The sequence below is a fragment of the Protobothrops mucrosquamatus genome, unplaced genomic scaffold (assembly GCF_001527695.2).
Source record: "Protobothrops mucrosquamatus isolate PMUCROS unplaced genomic scaffold, P.Mucros_1.0 scaffold2029, whole genome shotgun sequence".
NCBI classification, from domain to species: domain Eukaryota; kingdom Metazoa; phylum Chordata; class Lepidosauria; order Squamata; family Viperidae; genus Protobothrops; species Protobothrops mucrosquamatus.
The window spans coordinates 47,797-64,208 of NW_015388138.1; the positions used below are offsets into that span (position 1 = coordinate 47,797).

Sequence of the window (16,412 nt, forward strand, 5' to 3'; positions counted from 1 at the left end):
GACCTTGAAGGTCATCTAGTCCAACCCCCTGCTCAGGCAGGAAACCCTATATCATTTCGGACAAATGGTTGTCCAGTCTCTTCTTAAAAACTTCCAGTGTTGGAGCATTCACCACTTCTGGAGGCAGGTTGTTCCACTGGTTAATTGTTCTCACTGTCAGGAAGTTTTTCCTTATTTCTAGGTTGCTTCTCTCCTTGATTAGTTTCCACCCGTTGCTTCTTGTCCTGCCTGCAGGCGCTTTGGAGAATATCTTGACTCCCTCTTCTTTGTGGCAGCCCCTGAGATATTGGAATACTGCTATCATGTCCCCCCTCATCCTTCTCTTCATTAAACTAGACATACCCAATTCCAGCAGCCGTTCCTTATATGCTTTAGCCTCCAGTCCCCTGATCATCTTTGTTGCTCTTCTCTGCACTCTTTCTAGAGTCTCAGCATCTTTTTTACATCGCGGTGAAGCTTCTTGGATGAGAAGCGAAACGTTTTCAAAGAGAAACAAGAAAGTCCAGTTGCCTCCTGAAAAAGCATATTTGGGAGGGCCCAGATTGTTGGGGGCAATATGCTGACTCTGTGAACCGCTTAGAGAGGATATAAAGTTCTGAGAAGCGGCATATAAATCTAAGTGCTATTGCTATTGACTAAGCCTTCTGTCCTGAGGAAGGTCCCAGATTCTCTCTCTCTCTTCCTCTCCCTCTCTCTCTCTCTCTCTCTCTCTTTGGATTGCTTTTATTTTTCTCCCTTTCATAATTAATTTATTAGGTCAGGTATCATTGATTTTATATTATATTGTATTGCGTTATTTTTATTTTATTTTTGCCATTTATTCACCATCTCAGTCCAGATAGACTCCGGGTAATTTCCAGATATTATTAAAGAGCAAATCTTGCAGCCAGGATTTTTTTTTCCTTTTTGCTTATTTGTACAGTCTTTGTTTAAACAACCCAGGAAGATGGCCTTGTTCACCCAGCCTTTCACAATAACAACCAAACTAGGACTTGACTTCCTTAAAGGGAACTCTGCTTATTACTGTTGTACTTCCTCTCTCACCAGTTTCATAAATATTTATCTATTAGCAGTATTTATCTATAGCAGTGTTCCAATATCTCAAGGGTTGCCCCAAAGAAGAGGGGGATCAATCTATTCTCCAAAGTGCCTGAAGGCAGGACAAGAAGCAACGGATGGAAACTAATCAAGGAGAGAAGCAACCTAGAACTAAGGAGAAATTTGCTGACAGTGAAAACAATTAATCAGTGGAACAACTTGCCTCCAGAAGTTGTGAATGCTCCAACCCTGGAAGTTTTTAATAAGAGACTGGACAGCCATTTGTCTGAAGTGGTAGAGTTTCTTGACTGAGCAGGGGGTTGGACTACAAGACCTCCATGGTCCCTTCCAATTCTATTTCTATTCTATTCTATTCTATTCTATTCTATTCTATTCTATTCTATTCTATTCTATTCTATTCTTTGAAGACGTTTCGCTTCTCATCCTTCTTCAACTCTGCAGGCTGAAATCATCAAGAGGAGAACTAAACCCAGACCTGAGCAGACTTTCCATCCTCCCTTTCTTCTGCAATCACACCAGGAAAATCTTGCACCCTCTGCTCATAATGCAAACAGGAGAGTAGATGAACATTACGTACCTGCCACACACACTGACTTTTATCTCCTTAGTTAAAATCTGGATTAGCTTGGGGGCCTTCATCAAAACCTCAAACTTGGGCAGAACTAGAAAAAGGAAAAGGAAGGGAAGGAAAATCATGGGGTGAAACTTGTGGAAGAAACAAACTTTTCAGTTCTCTCCTGTGACCTCTCTTGACAGGTAGGGTGATGGGAGAAATTGACCAGACATGGACTCCCTGATTATTTTGAGGTCTGAAAGGAAAAGTAAGATGTAAATCTAAGTAAGATGAATTAAATCTTGCATTAATAAAGCAGTAAACATTATGCCAGAATGAATTTAATGATTGGACAATCTTCTAAAAAAAAGTTTGGCTTCACTCTTAGCTAATTTGTCCTTGTTGTGGTGGCTTATGTTTTGTAAAAGTTCAACCCATTGAATTAGTTTCTGGGGCGGTGGGTGAGTGAGGTTTCAATTACACTGTCTTAACCACTATCTTAACTTCCTGGCACAGACACTCCATATTCATTTGATCAGTCAGTAAGTCGTATTCTCAAATCCCAGGAAATAGGTTAATTTAGTTCAGTAACCAGATCAATGTTACATTTCTTGGAGAAACTGAGTCTTAGAATTAAACTGGATAAACAGCATTGTGAGGTCACTGGTCTGCTAAATCCCTGATTGCCAAATACATACATACATACATACATACATACATACATACATACATCTTTCTTTCTTTCTTTCTTTCTTTCTTTCTTTCTTTCTTTCTTTCTTTCTTTCTTTCTTTCTTTCTGTATTTATTTGTTTGTTTGTTTATTTATTTATTTATTTTCTTTCTGTCTTTCTTCTTTCTTTCTTTCTTTCTTTTCTTTCTTTTCTTTCCTTTCTTTCTTTCTTTCTTTCTATCTTTCTTTTCTTTTTTCTTTCTTTTCCTTCTTTCCTTTCTTTCTTCCTTCCTTTCTTTCCATCCTGCTTTTTCCATCATTAAAAATAATCCTAATTTTTAAAAATCTACCACCTCAACATGAAGAGGTATTTAAATCTTCAAACTTCAGTGTGCAGATTAAGCTGCTACAACTTCATTGGGACAAGCAAACCTTCATTCAACAAGGCAGAATAATTTGGACTGTCCAAAAGCTAGTTTTATTTATTTAAACTATTTTTTATTTATTCTATTTGAAGATGGCCAAATCAAGAAAGACTCATAGTGGTCTACAAGGATCCAATAAAGACATACAAGCAATTTCAACACCCATGGTGAATATCGTGACAATTGAAGTGGGTGAATGCAAGGCCTCATATACTTGCTAGACAGAATCATAGTATTGAAAAGGAGGGGAATTCAATGATGTTTTTTTTTAAAAAAAAAACAAACCCAAATTGGAAGGAGAGCCTGAGGCCAACTCACAGCATAGTGCGGGGATCTGAGTTGAATATTTTTTTTTCCAATGGATTCTTAGAGAAAACCATTGTTTATCTTGAAGGACAGAAAATCTCAGTTTCAGAGCTTGATAATAGCTCAGTGGTCATTTTAGCTGCAGAGCATATGGGTTATCTGCTCTGGATGCAAAAGTCTGAATGACCACCAGGTGGCAGAAAGAGTAAGCAGAGCTGCCAAGTTTGCATTGCCCAAAAATCTGCATGGCCACTAGAGGGCAGCAATTCTTCTCTGCTATCTCCTGGTTGTCCAGATTTTTGCTGATCAGATCTTGTAACCTTTACTGGTATATATCCAGGACAAACTGGATCTCTCCTTCTTACCATATTCGTCCACCTCAAAGCTGTATTCAGCAACCTTTGTGGAGTCTTTCTCTACCACCACTTGGTAGGTGCCCAAGCGGGGATCAGAAGACAGAGAATAGGAAAGCTGGATTATGCCCATCAGAACCTCCACATCTCTCCACTGGAACACCCGGTTGTTTTTGGGATCCTGGAAAGAACAAGATAACAAGTCCCAAAGGCTGCCCATAATCCAGAATTGTTCTGGAATCAGTGGTTTGTGACAATGTAGTCCTATCCCATTTTCCGAGCGCTATTAGCAGTGTATGGGATATGACAGTCTTCCAGAAGCCCACATATGTGTTGGGATTAAGCTCTCAAAATCTGCATCCAGCAAGGACAATTGTGGGCTGGTTGGAAATTCAGGGAATTGTACTCCCTAATTTTCTGGAGGCCTCAAGTTGGAGATGATAGCTGTAGGTATTAGCAAGAAGGCTCTGCCCTTAGGCAAAATGATGTTCAAGCTCAGATTGTACAAGCTGAGGGAGGCTGGGACATAGTTTCTTGAATACTCTTAACAATTTTAGAGCAACTAATTTAAGAAGTAAAGGAATGAAACAAAACAAGCCTCTGGGCTGGTTGCCAGATCAAGACTGCATTATTCCATAAGACCACTAGATGGAAGGAAAGTGTTCCCTGAGTATCTCACAATTTTGCTGCCATCTAGTGGACACCTTGAGGAATTGCAGTCCAGAGATGGTACCGTAGCACTAATCCACTTTCCATGAACTACTACTTTATGCAGGAAGTTGCTTGGTGTTTTTAGTTGATTTCCTTGATCAATGCTACTGTTTCTCTAATCAAATGCAAGGAGAAGTCTCTCATTCAGTCCAATTCCTAGTAAAGAAGATAGGAACAGGCCTGGTCAAAATTAAAGTACCCCTCATTTCTCGGCAGAGCTAATTTTGCAACTTTGTGGGACTGTGAAATAGCCGCATTCTTAAAGAAGTGAAATGGGATACAACATTAGTTACTTAAAACTCTCTCGCCACCAAGGGATCTGCCTGAATCACTTTCTGGGCAACGATTTGGAAATGGTTTGCCATTTTGACTTCCCAAGAGCCTGTAGCCCTCAGATTTCCTGGTGGCCTCCCATCCAGAGATTAATGCGGTCCAATCAGCCATGGACCTGGCACTGCTATGGTCTTTCAGCACTTACCTGGATGTACACAACTGGAAACTGTGGAGACAAAAAAAACCATAGGAAAATCAAAGACAGCAAGGAAAGAAAAAGAGGAAAGAGAAAAAGTGTAAGTAAAAAAAAAAAAAGGACATGGGAGATTCTTGTATGTCTATGGAGATTCTCAGTCATCCGGGTCATAGTTGTCCCAAAGGTGATTTTTCAAGAGGCAACTGGATTTTGCTGTTTTTCTTTGAACATGTTTCACTTCTCATCCAAGAAGCTTCTTCAGCTCTGATTGGATGGTGGGGAATGGAAGGATTTATATATTCCTTGCAGACAGCTGGTCATTTGCCTTCTTTTAGAGCAGCGGTTCCTAACCTTTTCTGTACCCCGCACCCCTAGAATGCTTCTGATATATTCTCGCACCCCTTACAAAAAGTTCAAAATAACAGCAACTAATTATGCATATATATACTATAATTTTGAAAACCCAAGTTTTCGTATCCCTGGGAATATCATCTCGCACCCCCAGGGGGTGCGAGCACTTCCGGTTGGGAACCCCTGTTTTGGAGAGCCATTGAGGCCACTTGGAGGTTTGTCTGTGTCCTCAAGGTCAACTGAGGTATAAATCGGTGTGGAACCTTCTTGGAACTGCTGAAAGGACTGTGTTGTAGACTGGAGATACATGATGTTGTATCCCCCCGCTTCTGTTGAGAGAGGGCTGCTCAATATTGACATAGATGGCCTCTTTTACCCCTCTAATAATAATAATAATAATAATAATAATAATAATAATAATAATAATAATAATAATAATAATAATAATAATAATAATAATAATAATAGTAGTAGTAGTAAAGTTGGAAGGGACCTTGGAGGTCATCTAGTCCAAGCCCCTGCTCAGGCAGGAAACCCTATACCATTTCGGACAAATGGCTGTCCAGTTTCTTCTTAAAAACTTCCAGTGTTGGCGCATTCACCGCTTCTGGAGGCAGGTTGTTCCACTGGTTAATTGTTCTAACTGTCAGGAGGTTTCTCCTTAGTTCTAGGTTGCTTCTCTCTTTGGTTAGCTTCCACCTGTTGCTTCTTGTCCTGCCTTCAGGCACTTTGGAAAATAGCTTGACTCCCTCTTCTTTGTGGCAGCCCCTGAGATATTGGAACACTGCTATCATGTCCCCCCTCGTCCTTCTCTTCGTTAAACTAGACATGCCCAATTCCAGCAACCGTTCCTTATATGTTTTAGCCTCCAGTCCCCTAATCATCTTTGTAGCTCTTCTCTGTACTCTTTCTAGAGTCTGTACTCTTTCAAACCAGTGGTCCAAAATGTGGATTTTGCTGTCTTCAAAAGAGTCTTTTGTCTTTTAAATGCAGATGGACTGCTGAATCTTGTCCTGATGGGTTTGTTCTCCTGTGTTGTCCCATGCTTTTATGAAGTAGTTGTTTTGTTTCCCCAAAGTACAGATCTGCACATGGCTCATTGCATTGTACTGCATATACCACATTGCTTAGTATGCATCCGGATGTTTTATCCTTGGGGTGGACAAGCTTCTCTCTTAGTGTATTCTTGGGTTTGAAATGTGCACATGTATTGTGTTGGCTGAAGATCCCCCTGAGCTTTTCATATATTCAGCTGTCTGCAAGGAGTATAAATCCTTCCATTTCCCCACCACCCAGTCAGAGCTGAAGAAGCTTCTTGGGTGAGAAGTGAAATGTCTTCAAAGAAAAAAACAAGAAAGTCCAGTTGCTTTTTGAAAAAGCACCTTTAGGGGATTATTTTATGTTGCATTATCATTTTGATATTTATTTATTTGCATTTTGCCTTACCTCGAGGGATTACTCTTAGAATTCCGCCCCATAATAACTACCTTGTGAGGTAGGTTGGTGACAGTGACAGGCTACAAGGTCACCCAGCCAATTTTCATGACTAAGAGTAGATTTAAGGTCAGTCATCCTATACTAATCCAAGGCCTTCAACTACTCCATGAGTTTTCACCCAGGAGTATCTCAATACAAGCTAGGTTCAGTGTTCTGTGTGAGGAGGGAGGGGTCCATACAATTCCCCTAGAAAGGAATTGACGCCGGGGAGAGCATGGATTGAATATTTTCACATTGAGATGCCAAACGCCCCATCATGTCTGTCTGTCTTGGTACCCCACAAAATTTACCTTTCTCTTCATGGGACGGAAATCTTTATCCATACAGACGATGCGAAACTGAACTGCAAAACATAGAGAGAGAATATGTGGAGAAAGGAGGCCACTGAATACAGAGATATTAAAATATAGATGGGATTGTTGTTGTTAGTTGCAAAGTCGTGTCCAACCCATCGCGACCCCATGGACAATGTTCCTCCAGGTCTTCCTGTCCTATACCATCTTCTGGAGTTCATTTAAGCCAGTGGTGGCGAACCTATGGCACGGGTGGCCAGAGGCGGCACTCAGAGCCCTCTCTGTGGGCACATGCGCCGTTGCCTCAGTCCTAGGCCTTCAGCTAGGTTTTATGTACACGGCGGCCTCTGCCGCCGTGTACAAAAAAAAAAGGTTCAATCAATCAGTCAATTTCAACTTCTCGCAGGAAAAAAAAGATCTTGCAAAGTTGGAATTGATTGATTGAATTTTTTAGTCCCACCCAGTCTGCCATTACTACCATAGCCACGCCCACCCAATGGGCCACACCCAGACAATGGGCCACACCCACCTGGCACTCAACGATGCATAAGTGGGTTTTGGGTTGCAGTTTGGGCACTTGGTCTCTAAAAGGTTCGCCATCACTGATTTAAGCTCACGCCTACTGCTTCAGTGACTCCATCCAGCAACCTTATTCTCTGTCGTCCCCTTCTTCTATTGCCCTCAATCTTTCCCAACATTAGGCTCTTCTCCAGTGAGTCCTTCCTTCTCATTAGGTGGCCAAAGTATTTGAGTTTCAACTTCAGGATCTGGCCTTCTAAAGACCAGTCGGGGTTGATCTCTTCTAAGACTGACCGGTTTGCAGTCCAAGGGACTTGCAGGAGTTTTCTCCAGCACCATAGTTCAAAGGCCTCAATTCTTTGTCGCTCAGCCTTTCTCATGGTCCAACTTTCACAGCCATACATTGCAACTGGGAAAACCATGGCCTTATCTATACACACTTTTGTTGGCATAGATGGGATCTTGAAGATCAATTACTGTAGTTCAGGGTTTCTCATACTTGACAACTTGAAGATGTGTGTGGACTTCAGCTCCCAGAATTCCCCAGCTGGCCATGGCGGTCTTTCCAGAAAATTCCATGCTGGCTGTGGAATTCTGGGAGCTGAAGTCTACACATCTTCAAGTTGCTAAGGTTGAAACACACTGATCTAGTGTTTTACCGCAGTGTAATAGACTGCGGTGTATTACTGCAGTGAGCAGAGATTAGACTAGATCTAATCTCTTCTGATCCTGATTCTGATTCTGACCTTTCCAGAAGGCTTCTGACTATGGGTTCAATAGAGGAAGCCAGATTCGCTTAACAACTGCATGATTCATGTCACAAGTGATTTGCTTAACAACCAAGGGAAGAAAGGTTGTAAGAGCAAGCATGACTTGGTTAGCAATCGCCTTGCTTAGCAATGAAAATTCTGGTCCCAAATCAAGGTTGTAAATCAAGGACTAGGTCAGGGGTAGGCAGCGTTGGCTCTTTTATGACTCGTGGACTTCAACTCCCAGAATTCCTGAGCCAGCCATGCTGAGGGGAAAGGGAGAGGTTTCCAAGCTGAGCCATGCTGGCTCAGGAATTCTGGGAGTTGAAGTCCACGAGTCATAAAAGAGCCAAAGTTGCCTACCCCTGGATTAAGTGAACGTGGATTTCAAATTTGTAAAATACAGGTAGTCCTCGACTTACGGTCACAATTGGGACCAGAATTTATGTCGCTAAGTGAGAAATTTGTGAAGTGAGCTTTGCCCCCCTTTTATGACTTGCCTTGCCACATTTGTTCAGTGAATTACTGCAGTTGTTTAATTAGTAACCCGGTTGTTAACTGAATCTGGCTTCCCGGTTGACTTTGCTTGTCCGAAGATCGCAAAAGGGGATCACATGACCTTAGAACACAGCGACGGTCATAAGTATGAACCAGTTGCCAAGCGTCTGAATTTTGATCATGTGACCCTGGGGGTGCTGCAATGGTCGTAAATGTGAAAAATGATCATAAGTCACTTTTGTCAGTGCTATTGTACAGTAGTTGCCAAAATTGTGGAAACCTTTTGGGAAAAGTGTATTTTTGAGGTTTGATGGCTAGTAACACCTCTTTTTTGGGTGAGTAGTACCATAAATGTATATATCAATGGAAAGATAATTTAATCAAGAATGTAATGAAACAAAGTTTGTTCAATTATCTGTACTGTATTCTATGAAAAGTTATAGCCAAATAACCAGAAAAAGGAAGCACAACTCGCTTAGGTTGATATCAGGTAGCTTTCCTTCATCTGGTTGTAGCCAATGAGCATGAATGTTTAGAGAGCCAATCGGGTGCCATCTTGTTTTGGCAATGAGCCAATCGGATCACAGTAGGATTCAGTTATTGATGTCATGTATTGAAGCTGAGAGGAAGACATTTGTCAGTGTGTTATGTGATCGCTATCAAGTTGGTTGGGGTTTTTTGTATTCTTTCATTTAGTGAGCTTGAAAAACGTAATAAAATTAAAGTAATGGTGCAAAGAGTTGACTGATCGTCCAGAAAGCGATGTAAAATAGAATTATTAAGTTAACAAGGCTACAGTTATAAAGAAATGAGAAGAAAAAATGGTGGAAACTTAACCAAAGGTGGCATTTTTACTGTACACTTTTCCCAAAAGGTTTCCACAATTTGGGCCACTACTGTAACTTTGAACGGTCACCAAGAAAATTGACTTACAGGACTAACCTGTAAAGCCTGTAAAATATTCAAAGACAACATTTCGAAAGGGTCAGAAAAGCAGGAATTTCAGAAGCAGCTTTCCCACCGGAATCGCCCTTTACCTTCTTGCTTCGGTTTGTAGATTGGTTTGTCTGTCTGGATGAAAAGCAGATCCTTTGCTTGCTCAATCTGCACTTTTTTGCGGCTCCAGAAATTCTGGGTTAACCCATTTGCTCTCAACACAAGAATGGCTTCCGATGGGGGTGAAATGTTGCTCCACCTGGGAATCTACGGGATGAAAAGAGATCAAATCAAGCCGCTTGAGAGGTAGAAATGTCCAAAGCCATACTACAAAAAAGATGTTGAAACCTGGCTCAAAAACAGCAACTGTGAGAGGGACCTTGGACTCCTAGTGGACGATCACTTGACTACGAGCCAGCAGTGTGCAGCAGCAGCCAAAAAAGCTAACACAATCCTGGGTTGCATAAACAGAGGCATAGAATCAAGATCACGTGAAGTATTAGTACTGCTTTATAAAACCTTAGTAAGATCACATCTGGAATACTGCAGCCAATTTTGGTCACCATATCACAAAAAAGATGTGATAAGAGTTTGGAAAAAAATCAGAGAAGAGCAACTAAGATGATCAAAGGCCTGTAGACTAAAACATATGAAGAACGGCTATGGGACTTGGGTTTGGCTAGTTTAAAGAAAAGAATAGGGGTGAAATGATAGCAGTATTCCAGTATTTGAGGGGCTGCCACCAGGAAGAGGGGGTCAAATTATTCTCCAAAGCACCAGAGGGAAGGACAAGAAACAATGGTTGGAAACTGATCAATGAGAGAAGCAACCTGGAATTAAGGAGAAACTTCCTAACAGTGAGGACAATTAACCAGTGGAACAGCTTGCCTTCAGAAATCGTGAGCATTCCATCACTGGAGATTTTTAAGAAGAGGCTAGACAGTCACCTGTCTGAGATGGCATAGGTTCTCCTGCTTGAGCGGGGGGCTGGACTAGAAGACCTCCAAGATCTCTTCCAGCTCTATTCTTTTCTAGTCTAAAAGGATGAGAGCAGTCTAGGGATTTTGGACTCTGTTGCAATGGCTGATCTCAGCTGCTCTCGAAATATATCATGGGACACGTATATTCACCTTCCTTCGTGATATATAGTACTTTCCTTATTTTCTTAAACGTTTGTCATTCCTAACCATCTTCCCTGGGATTTAATATGACCTTACAGGTGGTCCTCAACTAACATCTACAATTGAGCCCAACATTCCTATTGCTAAGTGAGACATTTGTTAAGTGAGTTTTGCCCCTTGCCACAGCTGTTAAGTGGATCCCGGCAACAGTTAAGAGTTAAGAGCCATAATGGCGCAGTGGTCAGAATGCAGTACTGCAGGCTAACTCACTTTTCACACCAGCAGTTCGATCCTGACCCAACTCAAGGTTGACTCAGCCTTCCATTCTTCCGAGGTTGGTAAAATGAGGACCCAGATTGTTGGGGGCAAATTGGCTGACTCTGTAAACTCTTAGAGAGGGCTGTAAAGCACTATGAAGCAGTATATAAGTCTAAGTGCTATTGCTATTCAAAACTAATTAGCCCTTGGATGGGAGACCATTGAGAAATCCCAGAAATGGAACTGAAACTGAAAAGAACATCCAGATTCAGTCACAGTTTTGTTCCATACAGCATTAACCTTGTGAACTCTCAAGTTTCTTCTTTCCGCTATGTATTCAAGATGGACAGTGATTATAATAATAATAATAAAGTTGGAAGGGACCTTGGAGGTCATCTGGTCCAACTCCCTGCTCAGGCAGGAAACCCTATACCATTTCAGACAAATGGCCATCCAGTCTGTATATATGTATGTGTGTATGTGTTGTGTATGTATGTATACAGCATGTGTATATATGTGTTGTGTATGGGTATGGATAGATATATACTTTCTTTTGAGAGCAGGCAACAGAATTTCATTTTTAGTGTAAGCAGTGTGCTCTTAGTAAAAAATGACAATAAAGGTTATTTTATCTTATATGAATTGGACTGTCTGACAATGTAGGTTAGAATTAGAAACACAGCTTGCAAGAGAGAAAGAGAGGGAGAGAGAGAGAGGGAGTCTTACCTGGAAAGGAACACACCGAAATCCATCTTTCTCTTCTACCGTCACTTGATTCAGGATCAAATTCTGGCTCCCGTATTCCAGAAAGATGGTCAAGGTGAGTGTTTCCTTCAGATGGTTCATCTGGATGCAGAAGTTCTCAGAGGTCTCCATGTGGATCGTGCTGGGCACCAACACTACATATTGCCTTGAAAAGAAGGACAAGGGCTCTGATTAGGAAATATGCGGTGCAAATACAGGAGGGTTTCCTGAGATTTGAGCCTGTGTTGGTGGAGACAGATAACTATCGTCTTTCTAAAGCAGTGTCAAAAGGTTGAATCATGGCAACTGGACCAATCTTGGTTAATCTGAGACTTTTCATTGCTCATCCAAGCAACTTCATCCGTCAGAGCAAAATTACTTAGGAAGAGTCAAAGAGTTGTTGGAATCTACCAACTCTTGCCATACCAACTTCAGGGGGTTCTCCCCAAAATGGGTTGCAATGTGGACAGAAACCCATGAGGTTGGTGTGGCAAGAGTTGGTACCTTCCAATCACTCTTTGACTCTCCACTTAACTAATTTTGCTCTGACGAATGAAATCTCTTGGATCAGCAATAAAATGTCTCAGATTTGTTGTAGCCGACTCAGAGGAGGAAGCACAGGAGTGGGCGTCGACCCCAGCATCAGGGCCATCTGAAAGCTCCATTGGGGACGAAGGAATGGAGCTGTCACAGCCAGGGACAGAGGCCAAGACTGGGCCATCCGCCAGCCCCCAGATGGAAAGGCTGAGACCTCCATGCCTTGAGGTAAGTGATTCAGGAGAGGAGATCACATGGGGCCAGTGATTGATGCGCGGGTGTGGCAGAGGCTGAGGAGAGGAGAACAGTGAGAGGCTATGGGGTGGTCTTCAGGGAGGAAGAGCCACCGCTGCTAACAGAGCCCCACCCTCAGCTGTAGATAAGAGGCAGAGGCGGAGACGAATAGGTGTGGCAGACAACTATTTGTCTTCCTGCCAGTCAGCCACTTCTAGTTCAGGGCTTTTCAACCTTTTCACGCATTGTACCACTTTTAGGATATGGCAACATCCGAGTACCACCAGCAAGGTGTGAAAAACTTGATGACCCCAAAAAAAAGTGATAAAGTACAGGTAGTCCTCAACTTACAACAGTTCGCTTAGTGACTGTTTGAAGTTACAATGGCACTGAAAAAAGTGCCCCTCAAGCCACTGCTGAGCAAGACACCTGCCTGCCCACCTGGTGGCGCTCTTCCTCCTGTCCGAGGTTTTCATTGTTGTGAGCATTTCTGTTGAGGATTGGCAGCGGGGGTGGGGTGGGGGGGTGTTTGGTTTTTATTCCCCCTGTCTGCTGGGTGGTTGCAGCAGGTTTTGGTCACTTCACATGACCCTGGGACACTGTGACCGTCATAAATATGAATCAGTTGCCAAGCATCTGAATGTAAATCACAAGACCCTGGAGATGCTGCAACATTAATAATAATAAAATAATAATAATAACATTCCAGCTGATTGATGCTTCTTCTGGACTCAGCAGAAGCGCCAGGATCAGTGCTGCTTTCCAGCTGATTGGTGCTTCTTCAGGGCTCAGCAGAAGAGCCAGGATCAGCGCTGAGCTCCAGCTGGAGCCTAGTGTTGATCCTGGCGCTTCTGCTGAGCCCTGACAGCTCTGCAGCTCCAGCCGTCTCTCGCTCAGGCTTGTGCGGTGCTGCCACCGGTTCAGCTCATTCCCCTCCCCCGCTACCACTTTTCTAGGATGGTCGCGTATCACCTGCCAGATGCCAATGTACCACAGGTGGTACCCGTACCACTGGTTGAAAAGCCCTGTTCTGGTTGGAACTCCTGACTCTGGTTTGTAAACTTTCCTAGGATCCTGCGGTGCTGGGAGTCAGAGCGCCTTCTGAGCGCGTGGGTGTTGGAAAAGAGCCAGCTTGCCTGAAGGACTCTTGCTGCAAGCGTGGTGAGAGATTGAAATTAACTCTGGGTTTTGGAAGACCCCTGCAGGGGAAAAGGGAGCAAGCTCCGTTGTTTGGAGGCAACTAAAGACTTTAACAGGCAGCTGTGCGAAAGGAACGTTGGAGATTTATTGGTGCGTCTGTTGTGTTTGGGGAATCGGGTCAGAACAAGATTAACAAGACTGGTCCAGTTGCCATGATCCAACCTTTTGACACCTTTGGTCCAACCCCCTGCTCAGGCAGGAAACCCTCTACCATTTCAGACAAGTGGCTGTCCAGTCTCTTTGTAAAAACTTCCAGTGTTGGAGCATTCACCACTTCTGGAGGCAGGTTGTTCCACTGATTAATTGTTCTAACTGTCAGAAAATTTCTTCTTAGTTCCAAGTTGCTTTTCTCCTTGATTAGTTTAAATTGGTTGCTTCTTGCCCTGCCTTCAGGTGCTTTGGAAAATAGCTTGACTCCCCCTTCTATGTGGCAGCGCCTGAGATATTGAAACACTGCTATCATGTCCCCCCTCGTCCTTCTCTTCATTAAACTAGACATACCCAATTCCAGCAGCCGTTCCTTATATGCTTTAGCCTGCAGTCCCCTGATCATCTTTGTTGCTCTTCTCTGTACTCTTTCCAGAGTCTCAACATCTTTTTTACATCGTGGTGACCAAAACTGGATGCAGGATTCCAAGTGTGGCCTTACCAAGGCATTGTAAAGTGGTATTAATACTTTGCGTGATCTTGATTCTATCCCTCTGTTAATGCAGCCCAGCACTGAGGTGGCCTTTTTGGCAGCTGCAGCACACTGCTGGCTAATATTTATAATAATAATAATAATAATAAAGTTGGAAGGGACCTTGGAGGTCATCGAGTCCAACCCCCTGCTCAGGCAGGAAACCCTACACCATTTTGGACAGATGGCTGTCCAGTCTCTTCTTAAAAGCTTCCAGTGTTGGAGCATTCACAACTTCTGGAGGCAGGTTGTTCTATTGGTTAATTGTTCTAACTGTCAGGAAGTTTCTCCTTAGTTCTAGGTTGCTTCTCTCCTTGATTAGTTTCCACCCGTTGCTTCTTGTCCTGCCTTCAGGAGCTTTGGAAAATAGCTTGACTCCCTCTTCTTTGTGGCAGCCCCTGAGATATTGGAACACTGCTATCATGTCCCCCCTCGTCCTTCTCTTCATTAAACTAGACATACCCAATTCCAGCAGCCTTTCCTTATATGTTTTAGCCTCCAGTCCCCTAATCATCTTTGTTGCTCTTCTCTGTTCTCTTTCTAAAGTCTCAACATCTTTTTTACATCGTGGTGACCAAAACTGGATGCAGCATTCCAAGTATGGCCTTACCAAGGCATTGTAAAGTGGTATTAAAACTTCACGTGATCTTGATTCTATCCCTCTGTTAATGCAGCCTAGCACTGTGTTGGCTTTTTTGGCAGCTGCAGCACACTGCTGGCTAATATTTAAGTGACTGTCCACTAGGACTCCGAGATCCCTCTCACAGTTACTACTATTGAGCAAGGTACCCCCTATACTATACCTGTACATTTGGTTTTTCTTGCCTAAATGTAGAACCTTACAAGAAAGTCCAGTTGCCTCCTCAAAAAGCACCTTTGGGATGTCCTTGTACAATGGCTAAGTGGAAAGAGGCTGTGAGGGCAGGAGATATGAAAAGGGGGAGAGTTTTCACACTGTCAGTGAACAGAAGGATCTAAACATTGCAAAAAGTAATGACAGAAGGAAACAGGCCATCCTGATCCAGGCCAAAGAGATCTCTTATATAGATCAGGAAGGAAAACAAAAGAAGAGACAGTTTGAACTAGTTAGGGTTAGTTCTTGGGTCAAAATCTTTGCTGAAATTGTTAATCGCAACCATCCCAGGAAACTCACAAGACAATCTAAGAACTTAGGAGAAGTCACACTTAGGAGAAGTCACACATGATAGCAGTGTTCCAATATCTCAGGGGCTGCCACAAAGAAGAGTCAAGCTATTCTTCAAAGCGCCTGAAGGCAGGACAAGAAGCAACGGGTGGAAACTAACCAAAGAGAGAAGCAACCTAGAACTAAGGAGAAACTTCCTGACAGTTAGAACAATTAACCAGTGGAACAACCTGCCTCCAGAAGTGGTGAATGCTCCAACACTGGAAGTTTTTAAGAGACTGGACAGCCATTTGTCTGAAATGGTATAGGGTTTCCTGCCTGAGCAGGGGGTTGGACTAGTTGACCTCCAAGGCCCCTTCCAACTTTATTATTATTATTATTATTATTATTATTATTATTATTATTATTATTATTATTATTATTATTATTATTATTATTATTATTATTATTATTATTATTATTGAAGAAAATTAGGAAATTACAATCCAACGACTTTCAAAATGACAGATGATGCAATTCAATCTCATCTTGTCACAACATCAAAACATAAACATTCCCTTCCCGCAAAAATACGCAAATTAAATATTAGCCAGCAATGACAGGAATCTTTTCTGTCACTAGGAACAAATGGGTTTCATTTTCGGGAAGGCATATGCCAACTGGATACTAGAAACTGTTTTTTTTTATTTGAATTCCTGCCTTGAGCCAAAGAAGTGGACGGTCCCGAGAGTCCTTTCTTCTCAGTACTCCTAAATGGAAATGTGTACCTGTTTGTCTGCCAATGAGCAATTTGTCTGATCTTTACAAAAGTCCAGATTGTATTCAGACAGCCATTTGTCTGAAATGGTATAGGGCAGGGGTGTCAAACTGCCGGCCCGCAAGCCGGATGCATCATAGCGAAACTGCGCCCACCCCATTGCCGGCAATGGCAAAAAAGCTGCGATACGTTACGACACATCATGTGACATTGTGAGTTTGACACCCCTAGTATAGGGTTTCCTGCCTGAGAGGGGGTTGGACTAGATCAGGGGTATGAAACTGCTTGCCTGCGGGCCGGATGCATCATATCGAAGCCGTGCCCACCCCATTGCTGGCAATGCAAAAAG

The 16,412-nt window shown here is 42.7% G+C and overlaps 1 protein-coding gene across 1 annotated transcript in view; it reads right to left on the reverse strand.

Moving 5' to 3' along the window:
* The window catches only part of LOC107294634 (alpha-1-macroglobulin-like), a gene marked incomplete at its 3' end in the record, with an annotated part of 65,396 nt that overhangs the window by 40,779 nt on the left and 8,205 nt on the right, over positions 1-16,412 (reverse strand). Inside the window, exons 2-7 of the mRNA XM_029285658.1 lie at positions 11,495-11,678; positions 9,491-9,656; positions 6,685-6,737; positions 4,556-4,576; positions 3,379-3,547; positions 1,637-1,721 (exon numbers count right to left, since the gene is read on the reverse strand). Coding sequence (XP_029141491.1) covers positions 1,637-1,721; positions 3,379-3,547; positions 4,556-4,576; positions 6,685-6,737; positions 9,491-9,656; positions 11,495-11,678 — 678 coding nt within the window. The remainder of the gene's footprint in view (positions 1-1,636; positions 1,722-3,378; positions 3,548-4,555; positions 4,577-6,684; positions 6,738-9,490; positions 9,657-11,494; positions 11,679-16,412) is intronic.